This window comes from Rhinolophus hipposideros (assembly GCF_964194185.1).
Source record: "Rhinolophus hipposideros genome assembly, chromosome: 8".
Taxonomy (NCBI): Eukaryota; Metazoa; Chordata; class Mammalia; order Chiroptera; family Rhinolophidae; genus Rhinolophus; species Rhinolophus hipposideros.
Window position 1 is genome coordinate 88,209,395 of NC_138054.1, and position 27,910 is coordinate 88,237,304.

The 27,910-nt window shown below is 45.6% G+C and overlaps 1 protein-coding gene across 3 annotated transcripts in view; it reads left to right on the forward strand.

Annotated features, from left to right (window-relative positions):
* Positions 1-27,910, forward strand: part of MTOR (mechanistic target of rapamycin kinase) — a 116,006-nt gene that overhangs the window by 58,982 nt on the left and 29,114 nt on the right. For all 3 annotated transcript variants that reach the window (XM_081057022.1, XM_081057021.1, XM_081057020.1), the window contains 4 exons: positions 15,010-15,085; positions 18,098-18,237; positions 24,910-25,010; positions 26,804-26,919. In XM_081057022.1, coding sequence (XP_080913148.1) covers positions 15,010-15,085; positions 18,098-18,237; positions 24,910-25,010; positions 26,804-26,919 — 433 coding nt within the window. The remainder of the gene's footprint in view (positions 1-15,009; positions 15,086-18,097; positions 18,238-24,909; positions 25,011-26,803; positions 26,920-27,910) is intronic.

Below are 27,910 nucleotides of genomic sequence, written 5' to 3' on the forward strand. Positions count from 1 at the left end.
CCCCGTCTCCTTTGCCCACTAAGAGGAGAGGATGTTGCTGGCACCCTGTAGAAACTTAATCGTTCTGCTAAAAAGGTGCTGTTTACCGTTGGCACTGTCAGCCAGCCCTTGCTCTCTTTTGGCAAATATCCATCACAGCTGGACACCGCAGTCTCAGCTCCATGGAGTGCATTTCATGAATGCGAACCTGGCCCCAACTGTCAGCATCCGACCGCGTCTAAACTCCATGAGATCATCTTCAAGAGATCGTCTTCAAGATGATCTCCCGGCTGTCCAATGACCGCGGGCTTAACCCATGTGCCATGCAAGTGCTGTGTGCCACGCAGTGGTTTGTCACTTCACATGTGACCCTGCTGTCTTGGAGCGCCTGCGGAGCAACGCGGTAGAGAAAGCACCACGGAACAATGGAGCTTGATGGATTCCCAGCCAGCGTTTTGTTTGTTCTTTCCAGTAGCCGCTTCTCCCTCCGAATCAGGACAATGTTGTGAATAGATTTTCATATCTGGGCAGAAAATGCATCAATCGTTCCTATTTGCAACCCATGGAGCAGGCCTTTCTAGCAAGGCGGGAGGTTATAAGTTTGGGTCACAAGCATCTAGCTTTTAGCGTGAGTACCTACTCTCTGACATTTATTTTCTGGAAACTTTTTTCTAACATAGATGTAAGTTGGAGACAAACTTTTCTTCTTTGCAGATTTTCTTAAATTGCCTGAGCTGCCCAAATGTCGATAAACCCCCGAAAATTTTGAATAAAATAGCTAATTAAGGGTGTTTCCCATGCTAGGAAATTATCTATCCTCCAAAATATCCACAACCCTGCGATGTCCTAGATTCTGCATTTTTAATAGAAAGAAAAGTAAGCCTATGGAGAAAAACAGAAAGAGTGTGGGGGACCAGAACGGTTTTTCTCTTCTCTGAGAGGCTTTCAGCCCCTTCTGTAGCCTGCAGTGAACAAAGGGACCATAAAAGTGGGCAAGAACTCAGAAAATACGGAGAACCTGGGTTGGTTACCTCACAGTTTTGCCTTTTCTCCATTTTGCTCTTGGTAAAAGAGGGTTAGCTTTGGTGATCCTGGGAAAGATGTTTTTGAAAATAAAGCTCATACTCTGAATGAGAGAAGACAGTGAGCTTTGATGTAGCCTGGAAATTCTCAGTGACGTCACAGTCAGAGCTGCATGGCCTTGGGCTGGCACCAGGGAGTGGCAGCATTCGAGCAGCCTGGGGAGGGCAGCACTGGGAAGGGCCTAGAGGTGGTCTCTCCTACCCAGATGGGAGTGTCATGTCTCATTGTCTTGAAAATGTCCCCATTGGGGAGGCTTCTTTTCTAATGTATTCCCACCCCTGCCTCCTCCTAAACCTTCGCTTTTGGAATTGGTGAGGGAGAGAAACATCTCCCCTCAAAACCAGAGTCCCGTTTTGTCGAATGGATACATTTTAGAAGAACCTGGAATATTTTATTTCTTCTGAAATCTTCTGATGAGTCACGGCTTGCCTTGTTATAGGTAGCCGTTTCATACCTGACCCTTCTATCACTCAGTCCAATTTCTATCTCAGCTGAAAGCCCACGTCCATCACAGAAGCTGTTTCCATCTCTTCCCTAAGCCTTTTAATTGGACACTTCTGCTGAAGAGTGCATCTTGGATGTATTAGAAATCGTTTTTCTCAGGCCTCTTCTTAGAGTCTTTTATTTAATTCTAGCACCTAGCAGTGTATAAAGTGTACTTCAGCTCTCTCATGACTTTGCAGCAGACATCTGTTCTGTTAGCCAGCATGCAAATTGAACACAGTGACAATGCCAGCCCAGCTTCAAGTGCCTCGCAGTCTAGTTGGAGAGACAGACAGCCAAACTCTGGGACAGCATGACATGCTAGGGGTTATGGGACACAAAGGAGCAGTGCCTAACCCAGATGAGATTCTGGAAGGTCTCCCAAGGGAAGTGATACCCAGGTTTTAGAGAAAAGGGAGGAAGTAGCCAGGAGTGGGAGAGGACATTCTGAGCAAAGGTGCGCGGCTGTGTGAAAGACCTTGGCTGACTAAGGATGTCCGTAGCTGAGCCTGAGTTAAGAGTCAGGAAGGTAGGGGATCTGGGTTAAAGCCAGAGAAGCGGAGGGGAGCCAGGCATGAGGGACTTTGTGAGTCCATGGAAGGGGTGTGGTTGTTATTCTGGAGACAGGGGCTGTGGAAGAAATCCAAGAAGCTTTTGCCTCTCATTGCTTTGTTTTCCTGAGTCTTAGCAGGAAAGTGGCTTTTTCTAGCTGCCAAACACGATTTTTAACTGGAAATGGGTGGCTTAGAACATTAGAATTTCTTAAAATTGTAATGCATTCATATTAAATGCCCTGAAGGAGTCATCTGGTTTGAGGATTAAGGACTTTAAAAACTTGGGTCTAGAATCAGACAAATCTGGGTTCTAATACCCTTCCCATCACTCAATGGTTATATGACCCTGGGCAAATTAAATTACTTAACTTCTCTGAATTTACCAACTTGTGAAATGGAGATAAAAATCATAACCACTTCATCTCACAGGATTTTCCGTGAGCATTAAGTTAAATAAAGCAAAGGATTAAAAATAGCTAAGGCATTTTGAATAAGAAAAATAAATTTGGAGGAATTATACTACCAGAAATCAAGATTTATCATAAAGCTACCATAAGTAATTACGGCAGTATAGTATTGGCACAAGGATAAACAAATAAATAAATGGAAGAAAAGTAAATGTCCAGAAACAGTCCCACACTCATATATGGACACTTGATTTATAACAGTGTCACACCACAGAACAGTGAGGAAAGGACTGTCTTTTTAATAAGTTCTGCTGGGTCAGCTCGATAGCCTTATTGGTGGGGGATCAGGGGGAGGCTTTTGACCCTTACACCACACACAAAACTTCGAGTCAAGAGGAGATTTAAATTCTAAATGTGAAAGGTAAAACTAAACCTTCTAGAAGACAGCATAGGAGATTGTCTTCAGCATCTTGGGCATAAGCAAAGATTTCTTAAACAAGATACGAAAAACTGATCATAAAGGAAAACATGCACTAAAAGCAGTCATTTCTGTGCGTTAGAAGACACCAGGAAGAGAGTGAAAAGGCAAGAGGATATCTCCAATACATACTGCTGTGTTTACTGTGTTCAGAGAATATATAGAACTCTTATCAAACAAATTTTTTGAAGGTGGCTAATTAAAAGTTTAGCAAGAGATGTGAACCGGCACTTATTTCACGAAAGAAGGTATCGAGAAGGCCAATAAACACAGGAAAAGCTGGTTAAACTCCTCAGTCATTATTGAAATTCAAATTAGAACTATAACGTGCCACTGCATATCAACCGAAATGGCTGAAATGGAAAACACTGAAAATACCAACAGCTGACGATGATGCGGTGCTAGCAACGGGGATTTTCATACATTTCCTGTTCAGACGTAGGACATAAATTGGTGAAACCACTTTGGAGCGCGACTTGTCAGCGTCTTCTAAAGCCGAACATGCCCTGTAACCCAGCAATTCTACTTGTAGGTATATTCCCAACAGAAATGAGAGTATGCATGCACCAAAGATACATACGAGGATGTTCGTAGTAACACCACATGTAATAGGCAAGTACCGAGAACAACCTAAATGTCCATCAACAGTAAAACAGAGAAACTGTGGTATATTCAGACAGTGATAATAGTATTCAGCAATAGAAAGAAAAAACTACCATGGCATGTCACTACATGTATGTACGTCACAAACATAATGTTGAGGATTGGTATGAAGTTCAAACTCTGGCAGGACTAACCAACTGTGTCAGAAGTCAGAGACTTGTTACCTCTAGGGATGAGGAAGGGAGCCATGATTGGGAGAAGGCTTGGGCGCTTCTGGGACGCTGGCAGGGTGCCATGTTCTGTTTCTCTGTCTGGGGGGGGGAGTTATGAGGGTATCTTTACTTTGTGGTACTTTCTGAAGCCATACACTGTGTATATATACTTCCCTCTACATGTGTGTGTGGTACTTCCACTAGGAAGTTTCCTTAACAATGGATAATGCCCGTAAAACACTTCGTGTCTGACCCATAGTCAGTGTCCAGCAAATATTAAGTGGCAATATTTAGGGGAATGATTACCTTCTCGTCAGAAAAGCCTTCCCGCCCACCCGAATCTAAGGCAATTCCCCCGTGCTCACCTCTGCCTGAGCACTCTTCATTTCTTCATGGTATTTATCTCCGACAGCGTTTGTTTCAGGCGGTTTGTTTCTTATCTGTCTACTTCACTGACCTGTAGGCTCTGAAAGCAAAGACCTTGGCTCTGGTCTGTCTTTACTGGAGAATCCTAGCACCTAGCACTTAGCACAGAGCTGAAGACAAAAGAAATACTTAATTGGAACTTGTCAGGTGAAAGAATGAATTCCCAACAGAAGGTTCTCGGCCCCTCAATAAACACCTGTTGAGGACACTTAGGTCTCTTTCCGTGGTCATTGCCAGTATTCTGTCATGTGAACTCTTCATTGTAGGGCATTTCAGTCTCTCCTTCTTCAAGTCCATTTGTCTTCCATAGGTTAAAGAATCAAAGGAAGTGAGAACTACAAGAGTTGAGATCATTTGGTTCAAACTTCTTTTTTAATCAGTAACTTAAGGATCCTTATAGTATAATCCCTGGAAACCATCGATTTGTGTCTCCCCCATCTTTCTTTACTTTTGTGAAGGGCAGCGAGAGGACCTCAGAGCAATGGGTAGGGTTTTGTCCCACTCCTGTTTATTCCGGAGGCCTCTGTAAATGACACATCTGATAACTGCAGCGGCTTGGGCCTGTCAGTGAACCATCACAGCCTGAGGGGCCACAGGCAGCTGCCTATGTTGGAGGCAGAACAAAGAAAGTAACATTGTATCTTTCTTTCTGGCCCCATCTTTTTCTTTAATGCCCTGTTACAGGTTCCCATAAAAACAGCCGTACCTCTAGGTAGCTGTATTCCCAATAATTTATCCAGGAACCTAACAAATCTTGTGGGAATCAAATGCCCATTACATTGTAATTATAGAAAATCACTCTTAACCAGAGACAGGACCCCCGGGTTGGGAGGAGGTGAGGAGATGACAAAATCCGAACCCAGCCACCCAGGGCCTGCAGAGGTTCCCTCTGGGCTGCACCTCTGCCGCCCTGACTCAGGCAGCACTAACGGGAAAGTGGGCCTGTAATTCTTTAAGAATGTTGGAGAATTTGAGCCCGTTGTGCCTGAGCAACCAATTAATGGCAAGGGTGACTGGGCTTTACAGTCTACAGGCGGGGGGCTAGATGGATGAACAAAACCCACTCTGTGTCTTAATTCTAAACACATGTTCCCAAGGTGTCACTATTGTGTTGCTTGGAAGTATGAGTCCTGCTTTTACAGTTGTTTCCTGGCTTCCAGAAAAGGTACACAGTCTTGTTTTTTCCCCGCACCTCTGCTGGAAGGAAAAACACTCCATCCACAGGGGTAAGGATTTGCTCAAAGCTTCTCACTTCTCTGTAAAAACACATTCCAAACCTCTGCGCTCATGCTGGCTTCAAAAGTGCCAGTGTGCATCTAGGAATCTGTACCCCTTGGAGAAAATGTCCGAGCAGCAAAGGGGGCAGATGAAGGAAACCCTTGGGTAGCCAGAGCACAAGCACAGATTTGTATCTTTCTTTCTGGCCCCATCTTTTTCTTTAATGCCCTTTTACCTCCAGCTCTACAGACTCAAGAGGTCAGGTCTCCCACCCGTCACCAGCAGAGCGTGAATTTATTTCTGGCTGTTCGGAGGACTTCCTACATGTTCACTGTACAGTAGCTTGCCTTTATAGAGCATCTTACAAACTCCACAGGAAGCTGCTCTTCAGTGAAGAAAGCTGGAGGAACTGTACAAAGGGAAGAGTCCCGGGGTTTCTCCTCAAGCTGACCAAGGGACAAAAGGTCTTTCATTGTAGCCCCAGACCATTCCAAAGGGAGCAGCTTATTGTAGTTCAGCAGTAAACGTCTGCCCTCCAGTGCATTGAGCTCATCCTCAGGAACGCCTGGAGGTTGAATGATACCACTCATGGTGAGTGGAGAAGCCGCTGCTAATTTTCATGTACCACTGTGGGGGGAAAACAAACTGCTAGCACTCAGACCGTCCCAGTGCTCTGAAACTTTGAATGGTACCCTGTATCGTGATTTCAGACCTGTCAAAGTGTCAAAAAAGTGTGCCTCTTAGAACTGATGAAACACAGTAGGTGCTGGGTTCTGTCCCATGGCCACCTCTGACACAGTCTGTCCCAGCGACAGTGAACTGTATCAGTGGTGACACTATTGGTCTCTACAATTTCTTTTGGACACTTCATTGGCTCTGACTCTTGGGAATCCGGTTTTAGTGTGTCATGGCCCTCTTCTGTCAGCTTTTCCTTACCAAAAGGTAGGCACATTTGTTTCTTTTCCCTGATCCCAGAATGGACATCGGTATTTCTACAATGTGACCTAACTCCTTAACGGAGTGAAAGGCCAGCTCACATCTGCTTATACAGTTAAGTGTGGAGAATTCAAAGCTGCAGTGTCACTCGATGCCAGCTCATTTCATTTTTGTTTCCAACTTCATCCACATAATAGACTGAGTCAGAGCTCTTGGACATTGAGAAGCCAAGAAATCAGGATTTTACCGAAAATATCAACTCTGCTTTGAGTCAAGGTAGTTGAATAGCTTTGGATTCCATCTGTCAGCCCTCCCCTCCCTCTTTCGTTCTTTTTCCTGACAGCTTCTTTCTAATCATCTCTCTCAGAGCTCTTCATTTCACTCTGGATATGAAGAAGCGGAAAGGGAAAAAACCTCCAGGCATCACCAGAAAAAGAACAGTGCTCATTGTTGTAGAATAAAAAGATAATGGCCAATTTGTCACGAAGTGTTGACAAGAAAGATAAAGTTGGAAGTAATTAACTGGCTGACATGCTGGGAGTGATGAGCCTGCCAATAGCTCCCTAAATCAGCCAGAGCCTTGGAAATGTGACAGCCATTCATCATTTTTACAACACGCCTCTGACAGGCCCCTGGGTTGGAAACCCAGTCTGCACAAATCGTGTGCTTTCACACTTCGGGGCTCTGCGGCCCTTCACTGCCTTACGCTGTGTTGTGCTAGGGCACCCAGGCCCTGCATGCAGCCAGGAGGTGCCTGGAGGTGACGTGTAAAATGGGCCAGCTGGCCTGACTGACTGCAGTGCGTTCATCCTCAGGGGATGCGCACTCTGAATCCCACAGGCAACCTTGCAGACTTCCACAGGACAGACCCCTTAATGAGCGTGCTGTTGAACTTGAGCTCCTAAGCAGCTCTCCTGCTGACTTGGTAACACTTCTAACACGTACTGCTCCCAACCAGCCAAAGGGGTGCGCCCATGAGACTGGTCCTATACATGGGACCTTTCAGCAGGATGAAATTATGCAGCTGTGAAAAGTAATTATGAAGGCTCTGGATAAAGTATAAAATCCCTACATTACATGAAAAAGCAGAATACACAATTACATGAACGCTCTGGTTACCACGATGTATAAAATATATACGGAGGGTAACAAAAACATGTCTACACATTTTAAGAAAGGAAAACTGTTATTAAAATTGTAATACTCAAAATATACCGATAACAAAAGATGAATACAAGTCACATTTGACTTCTGCAATTTCAAGAGGTGCTCACAGTAGTTACCATCAGTGTCCAGACACTTCTGGTGATGGCGAACTACTGCTTGAGCAACATTGACCAAAGGTCGACTTATATACATATTTTTGGCAATCCCAGTAGTTATTAAACAGACTGTGCTTTGGTGAAAATAATATTTTGGAAAGGTGACTATATTGTAGTGAACTAACCTCCCCCCAGTTTAAAAAAAAAAAAAATGATGTACCTCCCCCCACCAGTCTTGAAAAGAAAAAATTTTTGTCTCCCCTTTCCCTAATCTACACAGCTGTTAGCATTCTATCTTTTTTATTCTTAAGGGCCCTCACTTTCTCACATACTGATTTAGCATATCCTCTAGATATTGTGACAGACACACCATTTAAACTGTGACTAGACAAAGGAAGGGATGAAGACAAAGTAAGAGCTTTTTTCCTTTAAGCCACTATTGACTGAGATGTCACGAACCTGTTTTGATTGTCCAAGGTGGGCTACCTCTCTTGCACCGTATCTTTTTTCTCTTGGTACCTGAGGTTCCTGAGAGTTCCAAGGACATCAAACCCCCTAGCTTTGAAACCTTCTAACGAGGCCAGCCTTCTCTTTCTTAATATGTGCAAAAGAAGTAAAGTTACTTTTCCTAAGTTCCTGAAACAAAAAAGAAAACTTTGACCTTGCCTGACCCAAGGGTGCTATTTTCATCACCTGACTCTGGCTTTAAGTGGGTAACTCTGAGGCTACTGCCAGTTTCCCTTTGCTTCCCCTACTGCCTGCATTTAGATTGCCCCTCACAGCCTTTTTCCATGTCACCTTTCAGGTGTTCTCACATGGCTTCTGTCACCATTGCTGTCCTTTTGCTTGTAAATGACCCCATTCAAAAAGAGACTGTCACATCTTTGACTTCCCCAGTCCATTCTGCTGCTCCCAGAGTCATCGGGACCAAGCAACCCCAATCTTCCTGACTGTATGGGAATCCAACTGTTTTGTTTTTCATTATACGTCGGGCACAGAGCTGAGTGTTGGTGCTGGGAGAAGTGATGGGATGATCTGCAGCAGTTAGCACTCTGTAAGAAATAAAAAGACTGCTTGACTAGTGGTAAGGACCCGAAGCAAAGTCCAGCTCCTGAGTCAGACCTGCCGAGGTCCCCTATCAGCTGTGTTGCATGTGTCACCAGCCTAGCACCAAGGGAATTCAAAGAATCCTTACTTGACGGAGAACCAAATAAAACACCAACTGTGGTCTGCACTAGAAATAGACAGGAGAAAGAAGGCCCAGAGCCATTTGGGAAGCAAGTGCGTAATGTCTCGTAAATTCCTGACGGGAGCACTAGGAAAGCCTAAGTAACCAGTCCCCCAGATGTGACTACAGATGTTCCCCATCTGACTGACTTTACGACGGCTCGGGCTTTGGGTTGAATCATCCTGCATCAGCTGCCTCTTAACAGCTGAAGGTCACTAAGGTGCCAAGGCTGAGAGATGAGGCCGGTAACCGAATGAGCCATACAAGAAGGAGTTATCAGGCCAAATTACTTTGGATTGGACATCAGTGCAGAATCCTGTGAAGCAATGACTTAGAAAACCCTTCGGGAAACAAGAGTTCTTCAGGTGGTAGGAATGGCGTTTGGATCCAAGCCAGAGACCCTCTCTTACAGCTTTGCTTTGGGTCGGCATTAGGACCTTGAGCAGTTAATGACCGACCCTTTCTGTCAATTTCATCCTCAGTGAAACTCGTCACCACCTGCCCTTGAAGAGCACTGAGGACAAGCTGGAAAGGGAAAGTCAGGGAGCCGTATACAGCCCCTGCTCCCAGCACTAGCTTCTCAGCCACCGCCCTTGACGGGGGGCATGCCAAGGCCATGAGAAGCCCCCTCAGCTCAGAGTCCGTACTCGGCTTACACCCTTGTCCTACTTCTGGAAACAGAGTTTTAGAAAGCAGGGAGAAAAGATGTTTGGTAGAATCTGTTTGATATAGCACGCATTGAGGCAGTTTCTTACCTATATTTCTTAATTCTATTCAACCCTAGAAATTGTTTCCCTCAGTTGCCAAGAATTTTCTTAGTTTCAGGGTCTTCAACTTTAAAAATTAAACCTTGTGGGGCAGCCGGTTAGCTTAGTTGGTTAGAGCGCGTTGCTACTAACACCTCGGCTGCTGGTTCGATCCCCGCCTGGGCCACTGTGAGCTGTGCCTTCCTTAAAAAAAAAAAAAAAAATTAAAAATTAAACCTTGAGGTAAGGAGTGAAGGAAGCGAGTATGTCTGTTTAATTGCTTCTTCCCCTCTGGATACCCTAATTCACTGTGTTCTCCTGTCTGTCTGTCTCTCGTCGTCTTTCTAACACCGGGTTCACATGTGGGCTTGGGCTTTTATTATGTGGCTCCGCAGTTCCCCTTTCCTCTGTGGATTCATAACTGTCTAAGATCTCATCTGGGTGTTCTCACCGAAACTTGGAGTAGAATGCATCCCCTCGCCACGTTAGGACAACAGTGGGAGTCAGTATCCACTCAGGGAGAAAGTTCTCTCCACACAGCCCTCGTTGCCTTCTGGCCTCAATGAGCCCGCAGGAGATGGGCCCCTGTCATTTCGGCGTACTGATGCTGGGGCACGTTGCTGCCCAGGCCTCCATCTCGCTGAACTTGTTTGTTGTCAGATGGTTTTAACCGGACCAACGTCAGTGGGGTCTGGTTTGTGTCATCAGCACTCCTCTGCTGTCTGACTGGCTCTTTGAACAGTTTGCCCTTTATAAGCCTCCAGCATTAATAGGGAAAGACTGAGGGGCACACAAGGGAGCAGTTATAGAACAGGCTGTCGAAAACTCCCAGCTGCCCCATAAAACGAGAGTTCCTCATTAAGGGGGCTTTTGAGCAAAGGTGATTTTTTTCACGAGCCAAACATCAGAGAGTCTCTCCCTCCAGTCTTCTGAAAACCACATCTGAGTTTAAAAAGGGAATATTTCAAAGGACAGGCTTGTGTCACCCAAGTAGGCAGGAGACTGGGGCCTCCGTAGCTAGGAACTACTGAGTTTCCATGGAGCTTATTTATTCCACACTTTACAATCTGGGCTCTGTAGGCCGGGCAACCTTGAACAAGCTGCCTTGGCAAAAGTGCGCTGTGGCGGCATGGAGGACGGTTGTGTCGGGAGGCTTTAAGGCATATTCGTAGCTTCTGAAAGGAAGTGAAAAACGGGAGATGGGAGCTTAGGGGTCAGAGGGGAGTGTTAGCCACATATCAGTGAGGAAGTTAAAATGAAGTGCAGTAGGGCTCCTTTCTCCTGCGTGGCCAATTATAGAGAGAGTTAGCCAATCGGAACATCCCATCCAGTGCTTTCATTCATTCATTTTACAAGAACCCTGTTTTCCCAAAAATAAGACCTAGCCAGACAATCAGCTCTAATGCGTCTTTTGGAGCTAAAATTAACATAAGACCCAGAATTATATTAATTATATTATGTTATAAATTATATAAGACCCGGTCTTATTTTACTACAAGTAGAAACTTTAGTAAAATAGTAAAGTTTTTACTTATAGTAAAATAAGACCGGGTCTTATGTTAATTTTTGCTCCAAAAGACACATTAGAGCTGATGGTCCGGCTAGGTCTTATTTTCGGGGAAACATGGTATTTACTGGGTGCCTCCTGAGGCACTGTCCCTCCCATTGCAGAGCTTGCAGTAAGTTCTTAGTTATTATTTAAAGTCCTTTTAAACGGTACACTTTTTAAGGGAAAGGATGACATCCAATAGCCTGTGACCTACTGGGCCACAGTTTCTTCATGTTAAAATGGGAATATAAATAATAGTGCCTGCTTCATAGGGTTGAGGTCACACACATAAGCGTTTAACACAGTGAGCTCTCAATAAATTTAGGTGTCTTTTTGTTGTTGTTATAATATATTGCCTCCCATGATCAAGTGCCAGAAGTCGTGGAGGAAGGAGGAAAAAGTTAAGGTCCCAAACAAGATGACAGGCTCTCTGGAGCACCAGGAATTTTGTTTACTTGAGCTCTCCAAAACCTCGCCATCTGCAGTTGCATTCTCCAGCAGCCTTGTAGGCATGCCTGGGAGACTCCACGGAAGGGAAGAGAGAAATGTAGCTTAGGGGACAAGTTCCATAGGAAAATCAAGTAGAAGTAGGGAGGAGGAAAGACTAATCAGGGTGATGGCCGCTGGTTAACTGAAAATCTCTGCTCTTTGAACAGTCGAAAGTGGGTGTGTACAATCTCCACCTTTCCTTCGGGGTCCTCAAATGAGACCAAGAACTTAATATTTGAAAAGGACCCTGTCTCAGACTGACCCCACTCATTTTTCAGCGGTGGGTTGTAGTCCTTGTAGTCACAGAATTTTTCAGTGATTGTTTTTACTGTTGGCCAAGAACTTACCATGAATCTCAGGGTACACCTCCAATTTTCATGGCAGTTGCCAAAGGCCGAGTCAGTAGGCCCCCCACTGAGCCCAGCCCCTCTGTTTCCTTCCCAGCGGGCTCTGTGTACATCCTCCACTGCCTTTGTGCACCTTCACGTGGGAAGGAGTATGCATAAGAAGTATCAGATGACTTATTTGGACTTGCTCTTAAAGAAGTTGGAGCATGTGATGAGTTTTCTTTTTTAATCTGCAAAGCTGTGTCGGTCTGGCCTTAGAGGGGGTATATCGAAGCCACAGCAACATTAAGGTGAAATTTACTTCTACTCTGAGGTCCCGAGTCACTACTTCCTGATTTTGATCTGTTTGTTGTAAAACTCTCTTTTTTTAGGCCTAATGGGGGACGGGGGAGGGGGGGAGTAGTGGGGAAGGGACTTTTGCTTTTTTGTTTTTGTTTTTGTGTTGCTTCATCCTTAGAGAGGCAAGCTTTGGTAATGTTTATAATTTGTTCTTGAAAACAGAATATGTTCCAGAACACAAAATTGGAAGATAGTGATTAGATCTCCTAGATTGTGACATCTGATTCTTCCAGTTAACTTCTCTTGGTTAAGGAAAAGAATGCCTTATCTTCCTCATTAGAACAGTTTCTATTCCTATCATGCCCCATCCTAATAGTCCATATTAGGACTAAAAACAATATATCCAACACATATATGTTTATATATGATATATTACATATTTGTTAATAATATACAGAGGGTGCCAAAAAAATGTATATACATTTTACGAAAGGAAAAAACTGTGTTAGAATTGTAATGCTCTATGTATATCGATTACAAAAGATGAATACGGGTCCTGTGTATACATTTTTTTGGCACCCCCGATATCCTGGCTTTCTTTTTTCTGCCTTCTCGTGCTTTCAAAATCTTTTTTTCTAGGAACGAGATAATCACAAACCCATACACAGTAATACTAATTATCAATACAATTCACCAGCCCCTTGGAATGAGCAACAGAATTGAGCGCCTGACTGGGATCGGGAGAAATGGGGGCCTGTTTCACAGTGAGCCTGCAGTGAATCCCTTTGGACTTGGCTTTTCCTTCTCACCCTAGAAGAACTCTGTAGGGCTTCCTAAAGGAAACCGTGATGTTACGGCTTTGCTTAGAAATTAAAAACATTTCTGAATCCTGCAGCAGAAAACAGGGAGAACGTTCTAGCCCACTGCTTTACTTAGGACTGTGTTTCTAGCAACTTCTATTCTTGGACAAAAACAGATGAAGGAGGAAGCACTTATAAGGACCTGCTTAGCAATTTCATGTCCATTGTTTAATTCCCTGAAGAATCCTGTGAAGGAAGTAGTGTTAGCCCCACTTTATAGATGAGAAATTTGAAACTCTAAACAGTGACTTGCTTATGGTCACCCAACTTATAAGGCAAAATTGGGCCTCCAGAAATGTAAACCGAATTCTTCTGACTCCAGATCCAAAGCTACTTCACCTCCCACCTCCCCTTAAGGAAGAAGAGACATAAGATTGCTTCAAGTCATATGGGGACTGTCCCCATTCACTGTGGGCCTTGGGGGAAATGACTGCCCTCAGGGGCCTTCGTCTCACCAGGAGTAAAACAGGACTAAGACCCTTTCCCTTTCCACACTCTTAGGGATGCGTGAGGTCAAGGGAGTGATAGGTTGGAAAGATTATTGGAAATGTGCTTTGTAAATATGAGGCACTAGATTATGACTTTCACAAATGTTAACTTCTCTAGTTCATCAGATTTCTGGGCAGTTCCCTCTTGGTTTTATTGGAAGAAATGTGGTGGAACTCAAATTTTTAAAAATAATATTTATAACAGCAATCTCTTGCCATATTACCACATTGAACCCAAATCCTGGAATTTCCCAAAACCCCTTAAAAATTGACTCTTGTCAAGTAGACAGTTTGTACTCAGAGCAATAAACTGGATTCTTGCTCGTTAAAGCAGTCTAGACTCCCAAGTTGGTCTGTCCCATTTTGCTCCCTACCCATGAGCAGATATAATCATTGTGATCCTTTGACTTTCTCAGGCCTGCTCCCTCCCTCCTAACCTCCTTCCATAACTCACGCTTTGGTTTAGTGTTGTGTTAACTGCTGTTTACCAGTTTACATAGGTTCCTATTGGAACAGGGTCTGAGCCCCGGGGCTCTCCTACTTCAGGCCTCTTGGCAGCTCTCTGCTTAGCTGACTCCAGACACCAGGCCTTCCAGCAGAACTGCTTGTTGCTCCAAAATATTATCGTCCTCCAGTCCCATCTGGCCACGTACTGCCCGCAGATGACATCAGCGAAGTAGTGCGGGGTTAGTGAAAAGCGTCTCTCTGCCAGAGACCAGGCAGGCGGCACAGGATGTGGTCCCTTCACGGCCTGCTGCAGAGGTAGGGGTGGTCCTGGAAGAGGGACTAAGGAGGCATCTGAAGTTCAAGGACATGAGCTCTGTCAGGAGCCGTCGAGATGGTCACACAGCCACAGTCCCTGGGGTTCGCTGTCATTGACATGGGGGACCCCGCCTCACGGCCACTTCTGCATTGCCCACACAGCCCAGCGATTTTTATTTATTTTGGTCATTCTTATTACTGAAGGCAAGTGGTAAGAGGAAGTACGAGTTAAAAGTTCAAAGGGACCTCATCTGGTTGTGCTCTACGACAGGGACAGTTTTGGATCCAGGGTTTCTAGTTTCTAAAAATTAGACGTGTGCTGCCTGACCTACAATATCTGGAGAGGAAACCAGTCTGTGCTGGTGGGAGGAAGGCCCCAGAGCAGGCAGGGCTTCCTGTCTGCCGAATGTTGCCCCTCAAAATTAGGAGTATCGGAGCAAGATAAAATCATTCCTCAGGAGAAATGCTCTCGGCTGAGCTTTCTGGGGTAACAGAGCGCTGCTACATCTGCAAGACGCTGTCCCCAACGTGCTGGTCAGCCACCTGCCCACAGCGACCCCACACCTCCCACAGGCCCGTGTGTTAAGTGTGTTCACCACCTCTTCCTTGTGTTTTCCCAGCATTAATAATAAGCTACAGCAGCCGGAGGCAGCTGCCGGGGTGTTGGAATACGCCATGAAACACTTCGGAGAGCTGGTGAGTGACTTCGCCCTTTTAGAAAAGCAAGAGGTAGCCAGCTGGCTACGGAGGCACTCGGCCACGACATCAAGGAAGTTACTTTCCTTTTCTGGTTTTTTCCTAATTGGTAACAGTCTGCTGCGGACTTACCTATAGCTGAAGGATGAAGGAGAAAATGGCTATGCGAACTATATGCAAACCGAACACAGATCATGAAGACAAAGGCTAACAAACAGTGATAGCTGGTATTTAGCATACACTTAGCACGTGCCTAGCCCTTTGCTAAGTGCTTTATACACTTCATCTAACTCAGTCTTCACGACAACCCTGTGTGTAGGTACTGCTGTCATCCCATTTTACAGATGAGGAGACTATGGTCCCAATAGGATAACCTTGCCTAAGCTGAGCGAGTGAATAAATGGCAGAACCAGGACTTGAACTTGGGCAGTCTGGCATCAGAGCCCAGGTGTGTAACCTTGACCTGAGTTGTCTTTGTGCCGTCTGTAGCAGCTAGCGTTGCCACTGGCCCACAGTTAACACGCTGTATACTTCAGAAGAAACCATGGCCAGTTCTCCAGAGAAAGTACACTATAATTTATACCTGATATTGAGGGATTGTTCCATTTCATTACTGCTTACATAGCGTCTTCTCTCCTGCCATCTTTGCCCTACCAATATTAAAATGTTTCCATTACTCTTTGTGGTCCTGGGAGGGTGCTTTGATAACTTCCTAGCTTACATAAAGTATCAACTTAATCAGCTTAGCGTTGACTTCCTGGAAGGTCAAGAAGTTCTGGGTCCATATATTTGATAAGGAACCTTTTATTCGTCATGCAGTCCACTTACTCTGGTTTGCCTTAATCAAGAGTCCAGTGTGTTCAAGGGAAGGGAATTGTGACTACTTCCTAGGCTTTCACCTCACACAAAGGCGAGTAAATTACATGGAAATTTTTAAGGGAATATTTTTGCCATCTTGAGCATGTATCTATATAACAAGACTAAGAAAGCATCTCCCCAGGTGACAAAACAGAAAGGACTGTGTCTCATCCATCCGTGCTGCAGTCCTTGTTTGCAGAGGGCCGAAAGTCGGCAGAAAGGGCCCTTAATGCAGTCCACGCAGCAAAGATGGCCTCGCCCTTGATACCCATACGGCTCTCGATGGCAGTGCCGACTGAAACCAGGAGTTCACAGTCATGTGGTATCCAGGTGACCTGCCAATAGATAGTCTACACCCGCTGGCTCAGAGTGCCAACCTTAATTGAAAGTTCCCCTGCCTCCAGGAGCACATTAGTTTCAGGATTATTGCTAAACCCATGGTGGATTTTCTGTTATATTTAGGTAGCTGAATCATATTAAACTTGACAATGGTTTGTTTTTTCCTGGCAGAGCCTGCGCTTTCTCAGCACAATTTATGTAATAGCAATCTCATTAGAATTTTGTGTGATTCATTGCTTAAACCTTATAGTTTCTGCAATCTATTGCAATTCAAAATGTCCTGCCCGCTACCTGACCTGCTCCATATGCCGTTGCCTGTTTTCTGTTTCTTCATACTGAGCATGCCCCATATTAGTCATTAGCTCCGTTTTTTTCCAGCCAGTATAGAAATTCAAAATGGGAAATTGACCAGTGTTACTTTTTAATTTAAGAGTTTTTCATTTTACACTGCCTTTGCAATCACTCTTTCCTCTCTCAGTTTTCTCTTTCCTATTTAAGCATAATAGAGGGGCATTATTCTGAACAGGCTTGAAAAATGAAGCTTGGGTAGTTTTACCTTCCACGGAGCCAGATGCACCCACTTTGGCAAGCCCCACTCTCCAGTGACATTGGGAAAAAGGCTGTGGTGGCAGCAGGATTAGTGCAGGGGCAGCGGGAATTGTCTCTGCTGCAAACAAATGAGGGGAAGTTAAGTACAAGTTAACGACCAAAAATAGAAATGACCTCCGTACAGAGGTGTGAGAAGAAAAGATCATTTCAGAGAGCTTAGCAGTGTAGCTGTTAGTGTATGTACTACTCAAGTATCAGTTTTATTTAGAAAGGAGAGGAGGGTAATGGGGGAAACTATTGCGGGCCCTGCATTATACAAATGCCACTGCAAAATCACACTGTTGTTAAAGAAATCCCTGGGGAGCCACTACCCTGGTCTGGTGGAGAAATAGCCATTTACTAAGCTGGTGAAGAAGCCCAGAAGACAAACCGAGGTGGAGGGCACATAGAGGGCAGACAGAGACATAAAACAGTCCCCTGACCATTTAGAGAGCTGCAGGCTGCAACTTCGAGACGGCAGCACCTCTTACTCACGTGGCCGACACTGAGTTTCAGCGTGGCACGCCATCTGCCTGGTAATGGAATCCATCCTTTGGCCCCTGACACTGGTAAAGCTGCCAAGCACTGAGCAGAAGGGAACATTGGATGGGAAACTCTAGAAGAAGGGAGGAAAGGTTTTCCAAAGAATTTTAAGTGGTAGTGTTATATTGTATTTTAAGTTACTATTTCCTGGAAGTTGAAAAATGCATTAAGAGATTCAGAGGATCAAGAACTTTTAAAAGGTGGGGTGTTTTCCTCCAGCAAGTATGCAGATGTGGCCTGTCTTTCTGGCCCATCAGGAAAGCAGCTGCCATCCCTGCCGTGTGGCCTCCCGTCAGCACGCCAGCAGATCAAGGCCTTGGCATCCTTGCAAGAGCTCTGCTCGGGGCTGCCTGCTGTCCCAAATGGTTTCCCCGCATCCCTCCACGCTGGAGTTCTGGTGACCTCTGTGTCTTGGCAGGAGGTGATGGGGGGAGGAGCATGGCCTGTCACCTGTCTCAGATTATCCCAGGATCATTCCATCAGTGCACCAAGGAACCACCAGTCCCATCGTCACCAAACATACCCCCAGATCTTCTGAAGTTCTTTGCAATCAAGCCGAGACGTAGTGTGATAGGTGAAGTGTCGCACATACAACACAGCGCCGTAGGAGTGAGCGTGTGGGTTAAAAACTGTGCCCCTCTTGTTCTCCGGGCCTCACAACAGCCCTCCTTTTCCACTTGGCAGGAGATCCAGGCTACCTGGTATGAGAAACTGCACGAGTGGGAGGACGCCCTTGTCGCCTATGATAAGAAAATGGACACCAACAAGGCTGACCCAGAGCTGATGCTGGGCCGCATGCGCTGCCTCGAGGCCTTGGGGGAATGGTGAGCTGCCCGGGACCGTGGCTGCGGGAGACGTCATCTCTTGATCTTTGGATTTGAAAGGCTCCCCCAGACAGAGTTCTTATCCAAGACTTGCATTTGTGTTTCACTTGGTATTGTCCCAGGAATCATCTATCACTTTGGTGTTTTTCCCTCTCTGTTCTTTCTCAGTGCTACATAGAAAGGCTCTTTTCAAAAACCAAACAAAACAAAAGCTTAAACTTTATAACGCTCTAGGACCGGCGAGGCTTGGGTGTGTGTGCGCCTGGGATCTGCACCGACTCCTGACTGACTGAGGAGGACCTCCTATCCTTTTCTTGGTTATACGGCTCTTGCTAATGAGTTTAGAAAAGAAAAACTCAGGTGCCCTCTTCGGGTACTTCACCTTATCGGATGCTTGCTCTGTGCCCAGCACTCCGCTGGGCTCCCGGGGTAAAAAAAATACAGAAAATCAGGCCTCCATTGTGAGGTTGATGAGACGAGCACATAACAGATAGTTATTAAAGCCTGAAAGAACAGTGACAGTGGAGTGAGCACATGACTTTGGAAGACCACAGGAGGAAGAGGGTGATTCTGCAGTTCTCCCCGGAGGAAGGACTAAGATTGGGAAACAGGTGAAGGAGAGTGGGGAAAGGGAAAAGGCATTCCAGGTAGAAGCAGTAGGAATGCTTAATTGAGAGCGCTGGCCTATATCTTGGTTTGGGAAGCTTGGGAGGAATGTTGAAGGAAAAGTGGCGTCCATTCAGGTTTCCAGCATCCAGTGTGCTTTTTTAAAAATAATTAAACCATACTACCGTCGTTCAATAGTTTAACTACAGTTTTAAATGGTTAAAATGGCATACAGTGTCCCCACGAGCAGATGATCCAACTTTCCGTGGGACATGGTACGGTGCCCCCGTCATTCAGCCAGTGATCATTGAGCACTAATTCATTGTCAGTGTCTGTGCCAGGCCCCGAGGACACAGCCTTGAAGACAGACCTGATCCCTGCCTCCCCTGAGCGCGCAGAGTGGACAGACCACCAGCCTGTGGTACTACAGTTACAGTGAATACAGTTACGAAGGGAGATAAGGGCCCTAATTGAGGCTTGAAAGGTTCTGGAAGGCTTCCAGTAAGGAGTGATACCTGACTTGGACCGGTACAGTGAGGACGAGTGCCCACAGCATGTTCGGGGTTCTGAAAGGGCAGTATGGCTAGACAGTCAGTGTGATGTGGAGAGAGAGAAAAGGTGAGGCAAGGGCCATAGCGTGTGTGACTTACAGACCAGGTTAGGAGTCTGGACTGGAACCGAAGGGCTGCTGGGCAGCCAGCCATCCAAGTATTTGGAAGGTCATGATTGATGGGTTTACATTATAAAAAGAACCCTTTAGGGGCAAATTGGAGAGTGGAGTGTAGGGGGGCCAGAGAAGAGATGGCAAGACCAGTTCAGAGGCCATCCGATGGGAGAGATGATGGATAGTGGCAAAAAGGAAAGTCTGAGGGCCGCGGGGCTGGAGCAGGGCCTGGATCCGGAGAGGTTTAAGAGGCAGCACTGACAGAATTTGGAGACTTACGGGATGTGGAAGTGAAGAAGGGGAAGAAATTACAGTTTGAGCTTCCAGAGGGAAGGTGAGGCTGGAACACCTAGAGCTTCTCAGTGGCCTGATCCACCCAAAGCCTCTGGTGCCCTGCACCAGGCCTCCAAGGAGCCACCTCAGGGAGGTGGATTTCCGCAGGCCCGTGCCCTTGCATTTGGACCTGCATGTGGAACTTCTGTCCCTGGAGGCATTTTTTTTAACTAGATTCTTTATTCATTTTTTATTTTTAAGTATTATTTTTTGAAAAGGCAATATGCACATAGCACAAATTTCAGTAGTACAAAACACTGACAACTGTGAAAGCCAGTCTTCTCCTTGCCCCCCAGCCACTCAGGCTTCCCTTGTATAGACTGCCAGGGAGGATCTGCCCACGCGCACGCATCTACATTTCGATGCCGTGTCCTGTACGCACCCCCTTGTGCCTGGTTTCTTTCATTTAACAAGTCTAGGCCCCTATTCCGTGTCAGCAACTACAGGTGCTGCCTCATGTTTTTAATGATGGCATGATAGTCCATCGTATCAATAATCTTCAGGCTCTTTAGGCAAAGTTTGATTTGCTTAAAATCTTTATACGTTGCAAAGTAAAGAATATTATTGAAAAATCAAAGTAAGTCTTCTAAAAAGAACAATCTCTTATTACTCATATTCTTTCTGTACCTAATTACAGATATTCTTTTGGTAAATGATTGCTATTTTTATTTCTTAATATAAAGTTATATTTGCAAATTTAAAGGTGTTGTAATATATTGCATGAAACTTTAGTGTCAATGAATTTAGCATTAGGCATTGATTAGATCATATATACACACCGGGGTTGCCAAAAAAATGTACACAAGTGGACACTTTGATCAACGTTGCTCAAGCAGTAGTTCACCATCATCAGAAGTGTCTGGACCCTGATGGTAACCACTCTGAGCACCTCTTGTCATTGCAGAAGTCAAATGTGACTTGAATTCATCTTTTGTTATCGGTATATATATTGAGTATTACAATTTTAATAGCTTTTTACTTTCTTAAAATGTGTACACTTTTTTGGGGCACCCTCTGTATACAGTTAATAATCTGAAGTTATTTGAAATTGGTTTGTCTGACTTAGCCATTGTTAGGGAGATTCAAATGTTATTATTTATTTCTGTAATTAGCATTCCATTCTCATTTACCTCACTAAATTGAGGAAGCATGTCCTATCAAATCTGCTTTATTAGTTTGTGCAACTAAAGCTGGGTGTTTTTTTTTATGTCCAACAGTTTTATCTAAAATTGTGCTGTCCAATATGGTGGCCACTAGCCAGCTGTGACTATTTTTAATAATCCAGTCGCACCAGCATGCTCGGTAGCCAGCGTGGCCAGTCGCCACCCTACGGAACAATGTAGACATAAGACATTTCCGTCATTGTAGACTCTTCTGTTGGATGGTACTGATCTAAAACAAAAGAAAAGTATGTTAACGAGAATTAGCCACATTATTTCAAAAACAATTTTCTTTAACTTTCAAATTGGTTATTATACAACCATATGTTATTAAGAGGAAGGCTAAAAACCATAATGTAAACATTCTTAAAATTCAGCTCAAGTCCTAAAATGACTTAGAATATCCCAGCTGCCCTTGGATTTACATAGGCCTGTCACAACCTGGCATCACACAGTCTTTCATGCTGTGACTGCAGCCCACTTCTTCAGCCTGTTTTCTCAGTGACCTCTGCCTCATAATCTGAGCTCTGGCCAAACTAGTCACTCTTCTCCAAACCCCATAGAATTTTGTTTTCTCTGCATTCGTTCATTCAGTTCCCTGAATTGCCTGTCTCCTCATCTCCTTTTTATAGATTTTGAAATCCTCCCCGTCTTTCAAGGGCCACCTGAACTGCCGCCTCCTCCCTTGAAACCTTTTCTGGTTTCTTCCCCTCCCTACCTTTTCTAAAGTAAAGACAACCACTTTCCTTAGGTAGGTTAAGTAGGGACAGCTTGGCTGTAGTAGAGGAGACTTTAGATGCAATTTTGTCTAGTCCCCTTCTGTGATTTGGGAAACTGAGGCTCTTGGTAGTTGACACAGCGGCCTGGGGTCTACCAAGAGTAGAGTGATGCAGGTCTCCTGACATTGCAGTACTTGGTCCCATGTGCCTTTGATCTTGGATTTATTCCAGTTTTATAATTACCTATAAAGTATAAGTGGCCAGTGGTGCTGACCAAGGGATTTAAGAGTGCAGCAGGCTAAGAGATGAAAGAAGCAGAATTCTTTTCCTGATTAGAGGCAGGTTTTTTACATGGTTTATTCACTCAATTCTGTTTAGAGTGCAATTTCTAAATTGCTTTTGCGTTGAATGTATATCCTGAATGTGCCCGAGGCAGGTGTTGACCAGAGATGGCAACAGGAATGATCTGGACTACCCCTGAGCTAAGACCCTACCCCACCCCCATGCTCATCTGCCTTTTAGCTAACTACAAGAGTCAGCCTCCCAGCCCCACGTGCAGCCAAGGGGAACCTAGGTAAACCCCTCCCCAGCCGCTGAGTCCTTGAGAACAGACTCTTAGAGTCAGCCAACCACTTAGGTGCCCCAAATGAAGGAACAGTTTCTGAGCTTTCGCGGCTGCGCCAGGTGGGAAGGTCAAAGTGCTGGGGGTGGGCCTTGTACCTAGCCCTCCCTAGAGTGCAGTGGCGGGCTCCGAAAACCCATCCTAGGGTTGGCCCCACAAACATCTCATGTTTTTTATTTGATCTTGTTCTCCCCCCACTGCCTTTGAGACTTAGAACTCAGTATATTCTGCACTCTTATTTTTTAAAAAAATGTGTGTGGGAGAGTACCCCCACCTGGTTTTGACAGCTGTTTACACAGCCACAGCTTAAAGGTGGTGCCTGTGTCCCCGGTATCCACTGTGGGTTGGAGCAGCCTTCCCAGGGTGCTTCTTCTGCACTGCTCCCTACTTTGTCTCTTGAGGGGACAGTTTGGGCTGTTTCATATGGAACTTGTTCTCCGCCTCGGAATGAAAAGCAAAGCTAACTCCTTAGACCCATGGTATCGAAAGGGGTGGTCCTGATGAAACACTAGAGGGATGCTGAATTACTTGTGGCCACGAGCTATAAAATAAATTTGACTTCTAGGGTTGGAAGGACCTGTCAGAGCTCACATAGCTTTCTTTCCAGGTAGGACCCAACCAAGATATGCTGCCCAGAGAAGCTGTCCTATGGCCTGAGCCAGTGGTTCTCAAACTGTGGCCCTGGACCACAGCATCAGCATCCCCTAGAAACTTGTTAGAAACGTACATTCCCAGGGAAGTGCCATTCCCGTCAGACCTCCCGAATCAGAAACTCAGGACATGGCACCTCGCAGTCCAGAGGAAGGAGCCCTCCAGGGGATTCTTTTTTTTTTAATTGGGGAAGGGGAACAGGATTTTATTGGGGAACAGTGTGTATTTCCAGGACTTTTTTCCAAGTCAAGTTGTTGTCCTTTCAGTCTTTGTTGTGGAGGGATCAGCTCAGCTCCAGGTTCAGTTGCTGTTGTTAGTTGCAGGAGGCACAGCCCACCATCCCTTGCGGGAGTCGAGGAATCGAACTGGCAACCTTGTGGTTGAGAGGACGTGCTCCAACCAACTGGGCCATCTGGGAGGCAGCTCAGCTCAAGGTGCCATGTTCAACCTTAGTTGCAGGGGGCGGAGTCCACCATCCCTTACGGGACTCGAGGAATCGAGCTGGCAACCTTGTGGTTGAGAGCCTACTGGCCCATGTGGGAATCGAACCGGCACCCTTCGGAGTTAGGAGCACGGAGCTCTAACCGCCTGAGCCACTGGGCTGGCCCAACCTCCAGGGGATTCTGATGCACATAACAATTTAAGAACTACTGCTCTATGATAACCCCCAGCAGAACCCAGTAGTGAAGTCTTCTGGGTTTGGAAGGCAGGAAACCAACACTGAGGTTCATCCTACTTTTGTCACTGAGCTTCACTGAGTATAGGGAAGGGTGGCTGCCTAGTTAGTCGTCCTCTTCGATCTTGGCTGTGTATTGAGTTACAGTGCCCGTGTCCCTGACTCGATTGATCACATGCCAGAAGTTAATGACTGCCGATTCTAGATAATGGGCCTGAACAGTTGTAGACGTCACCAGTGAGCTGCTCAGTGAGCTCAGCCTAGACCCCTTCAGCACTGATTGACTTCAGCGTCTTCATCTCTACCCCAACCCATCATGTCGCCTACAGTGGGGTGCAGCTCATGCCCCACAAGGCTTCTGAGCTGGTTCGCTTGGAACTTGTATCTGTTCGCTCAACTCTGCCCCCAATACCAAGTTCAAACACGCCGCAGCATCTCTCCGAGCAGGCAAGGAAGATTGAGGCGTGTCCTAGCCGAGTCTTGAAGCTCACATGGAAGCAGGGCTCATATTTGCTCAGGAGCAGAGTTTCATTCCTTTCATGCAAAAGTAGAACATGGGAGGGCAGCTGTTTTCATTGTCGATGGGACATATCTATTCTTGGGAGGGCTTCCGCTCCCTTTGAGTACTGGAGTCTTGAATATCATTCATAATCTCAGTATCTCCTAGTCCTTACCCACACTCATAGTAATTGTGCAAAAAAGCAGCGTCTGGATTCCTGGTGGATGTGCCCATTTTAAATTGGTTCTTCTTCCTTCTGTGCAGATTGATTTCATTCGAGTTGCATTTCAGCCTGCAACCATTTGGATAATTCTTTTAAAAGCCAGCTCTCCCTATAGCTTTGAGCCCAAAATGAATATCCAGCTGTGTCTCTTCAGATTGCTTTCTCTGTAGACCTGCCAAAGAGAAAGAGCTGAGTTCATTGGCATATAAGAGGTTATTTAATATTTATGAAGGGGGCCAGATATTCAGGACGTTTCACATCACGTAGAGCTAGACATGGTCCCTACTTTTAATAAACTCACTCAAATTATGAGTGCCAGGACATAGGAATAACAAATTGCCGATCACCTCTCTAGTAGGTGACCCAATCGAAAGTGCTTTTTATTTAAAGGCCTCTGGCTCAAGGCCGGCCCCTATCATCCATTTCCTCTGTGGCCCCCCAGCTAACCCAAGGGGCCAAAGAGCGGCAGGTTATAGAGGTGATTTCAGTTCACCCAACTGTATAATTCTTTTCCTGCAGGGGGCAGCTCCATCAGCAGTGCTGTGAAAAGTGGACCCTGGTTAATGATGAGACCCAAGCCAAGATGGCCCGGATGGCTGCTGCAGCTGCATGGGGGTTAGGTAAGGCTGCCCTCACAGGTACCCAAGGCAAGGTGGGGAGAGCAAGGCTGGGTGCTCGCATCTGAGAAGTAAGGCACTGTGGCTGCAGGTAGAGATGTCAGGACTACAGAAGCGTAAAAATAGTCTGTATTCACTTCTAGCTCTCCCATCTGTCTCTACCTGATGATTTTGACTAACTTGCTAGACATGGGTAACAATGGCACTTCACGGAGAAGCCAAAGAAAACAGTGAACAAGCAATAAAAAATAAGATATGTAGTGAGGTTTGTTTGTTTTGATGTTTTTGTCTTAAACAAGTTACTAGTTTATATTTCTTTCTTATAAATAAAATCTAGAGGTAGGAATTCCCAGACTAGTGTTCTGGCTCCATTGTCATTAGCCTTTTTCCATATGTTTGCTTTGCGTGGGGCCTCCATCTTCAAGTCTACCTCATGGTCCAGTGTGGTTGCTGGAGCGCCATCCATCGTGTCTTTATCCCAAGCAGGAATAAAGAGAGACGACAGCTGTCTCCTTTTAGTTTTTAACTTTTATTATAGAACTTGCCCAACATATATAAGAGTGAAGAAAATGGTGTAATTAACCCCCATATGCCTTTCATTGTCTCCAACAATTATAAACGTTTTGATAGTTTTGTTTTCTATATTGTCCTTGCTGCCCAACACTTGCCCACTTTACTCCCATTCCCTGAGTATTTCAAGGTAGAGATCTCCTACCTTGACAGACAGTGTAGATTTCTGACACCAGGCCCAGCTGAGAAGATTACCAATGTCTGTTCCAGAGAGGTTCTTAATAAAAGGGGAAAGGGTCCGTAGGACGTTCCAGGAGAGAAGCTTCCCCCATTGAGTCCAGAGGAAGGTTACATAACCTTCTACCTCCATTCTATCCCTCTTGAGTCACAGAGCTTATATCCTTTCCTTTCATGAGCTCTGGGCTGGATCCAGAACATTTTTCAAAAATAAATTGCGTCCTGAGGAGTCACTGTTTGCTATTTTGCTTCTGCCCAGAGGCACAGAGAATGGCTGAGCCACTGGTCTGGAGTGAACGGCAGGAAAAAACCTTGTAAAAGCTGCAGCCCTACAGTTTGCAGCTAATGAAGCTGATAGCTTCTGCAGACCGTCTTGGAAATCCTGGCATTCCATACATGCTCACCTCACCAGGGGAAACTGTTCCCAGCTACATTCTGGATGCAGCCATTTCCCTAGACTGCCACGGCGCAGAGACTACTGTGCTGTGACCTAGCCCATCTTTCTGTTAGAGCCTCTCGAAATATTTATCTCCTCCCTTCTGAGGCAAAGGCACTGCCAAAGTGAGATGGGCAAACTGTCTGTCTAACCCTGCCCCCTGTCTGGGTAATGGCCGTTTTCAGTTCTCAAGGGGAAAATGTAATTTCCAATGTGCCAATTGAACTGTGAGATGCTTTGCTCGTAGGGAAGGAAGCTATTCCATCTCACCTAGAGAAACCTGAGTGAGTTCTCTAGGTTAATGAGGTGCTGCATTAAACGCTCTTGACACTTGGGCTTGGTGCTCATGCCATTTCTCCCATCTTTTATGGAGCTTCCTGGAGCAGCAATGGGAGTCCTGTGTTTGGAAGACAGATGTGGCTTTGTTCAATTGGCTTGCTCAACCCCACAGAGTTTAGAGGATCATTGCAAGATTTCAGTACATCAGGCTCCAGTTTGTATGGTTTGAAACCCAAGCTAAATGCAAGTAACAATGACCCCTATTGAGATGCTGCCTTCAGCCCAACAAGTTTACCACCCTAATGCTTTTCTCTGTGTGTCTGTCTGTCGGTAGGTCAGTGGGACAGCATGGAAGAGTACACCTGTATGATCCCTCGAGACACCCATGATGGGGCATTTTATAGAGCCGTGCTGGCATTACATCAGGACCTCTTCTCCCTGGCACAACAGGTAAAACCCCACATGTACCCAGACCATCTAGCAAAGAAAAGGTAATTACGCGTGGCCTGTCAGTTCCTAGGCATATGACATCTGTGGGAATAGGCTGTTGTACTTCAGCTCTGGTGTGTGGCTCGGTGAACTCATTAGAATGGCTTTGGAGCATTATATTCCGTAAGAGGAAGACTGCCAGCACCTTAGCTGGGGCCACGTTCTGCTCTGAGAGGGACAGACGTGTTCTGGCAGTAACCGTTTAGATTGCTTTTGGAGTTAGCCTCCTGGGTCATAATGGCACTCTTTTTACCACCTAGCCTAGCATTCCTTGTAGTACAGAGAAGCTGTCCACTTCACCAAGGGAGGATTTGGAGAGTAGCCATCCCACTCTGCAGCAGAAGTCAGGCACAGGTTCCTTCTGGCTGTGCAGGTATGTCACACATTGGTGACCTTCTCGGAAAGCCAGCGCATTGTCTGAAAACCCTGTGCTGACTTGCAGAATGAAATAATGAAGTAATCACATCCACCCTGTCAGGCCCAGGTTGTCTGAGCACTTACGAGATGGGGACACAGTAATTAACCTTAAACATTCAAACAAGGAAAAGCTCCGCATGAAGGGCTTTTAATTGATGATACAGAAGACTCAAACTGCGGCCCCGTGGCCACTGCTGGGACTCTGATTTACATGATGAGAACTGAGACCTGGGCCATCCCTGTCACCAGCCAAAGGCTCCTATTTACAGGAAGAGGTTTGGGCGTCTCTCTGCCAGTCTCAGAGGCACTTTCTCATGAGGACAAAATGCTTCGAAGTTAGAGATGACCACCTGGAGCCATTTAAGTGTTTGCACCGCTCCATTTTCACAAACCTGCCCAACAAGGGAAAGTGGAAAGCAGGGTGACCTCCAGATTGTCCTCTTGTGTTCTGAGATTCAAGGACACGGTGATTCTAAGCACATATTTCCCCTTGTTACAGAGGATTTGGGATGTTATCATAGATGTTAAGCTTTTG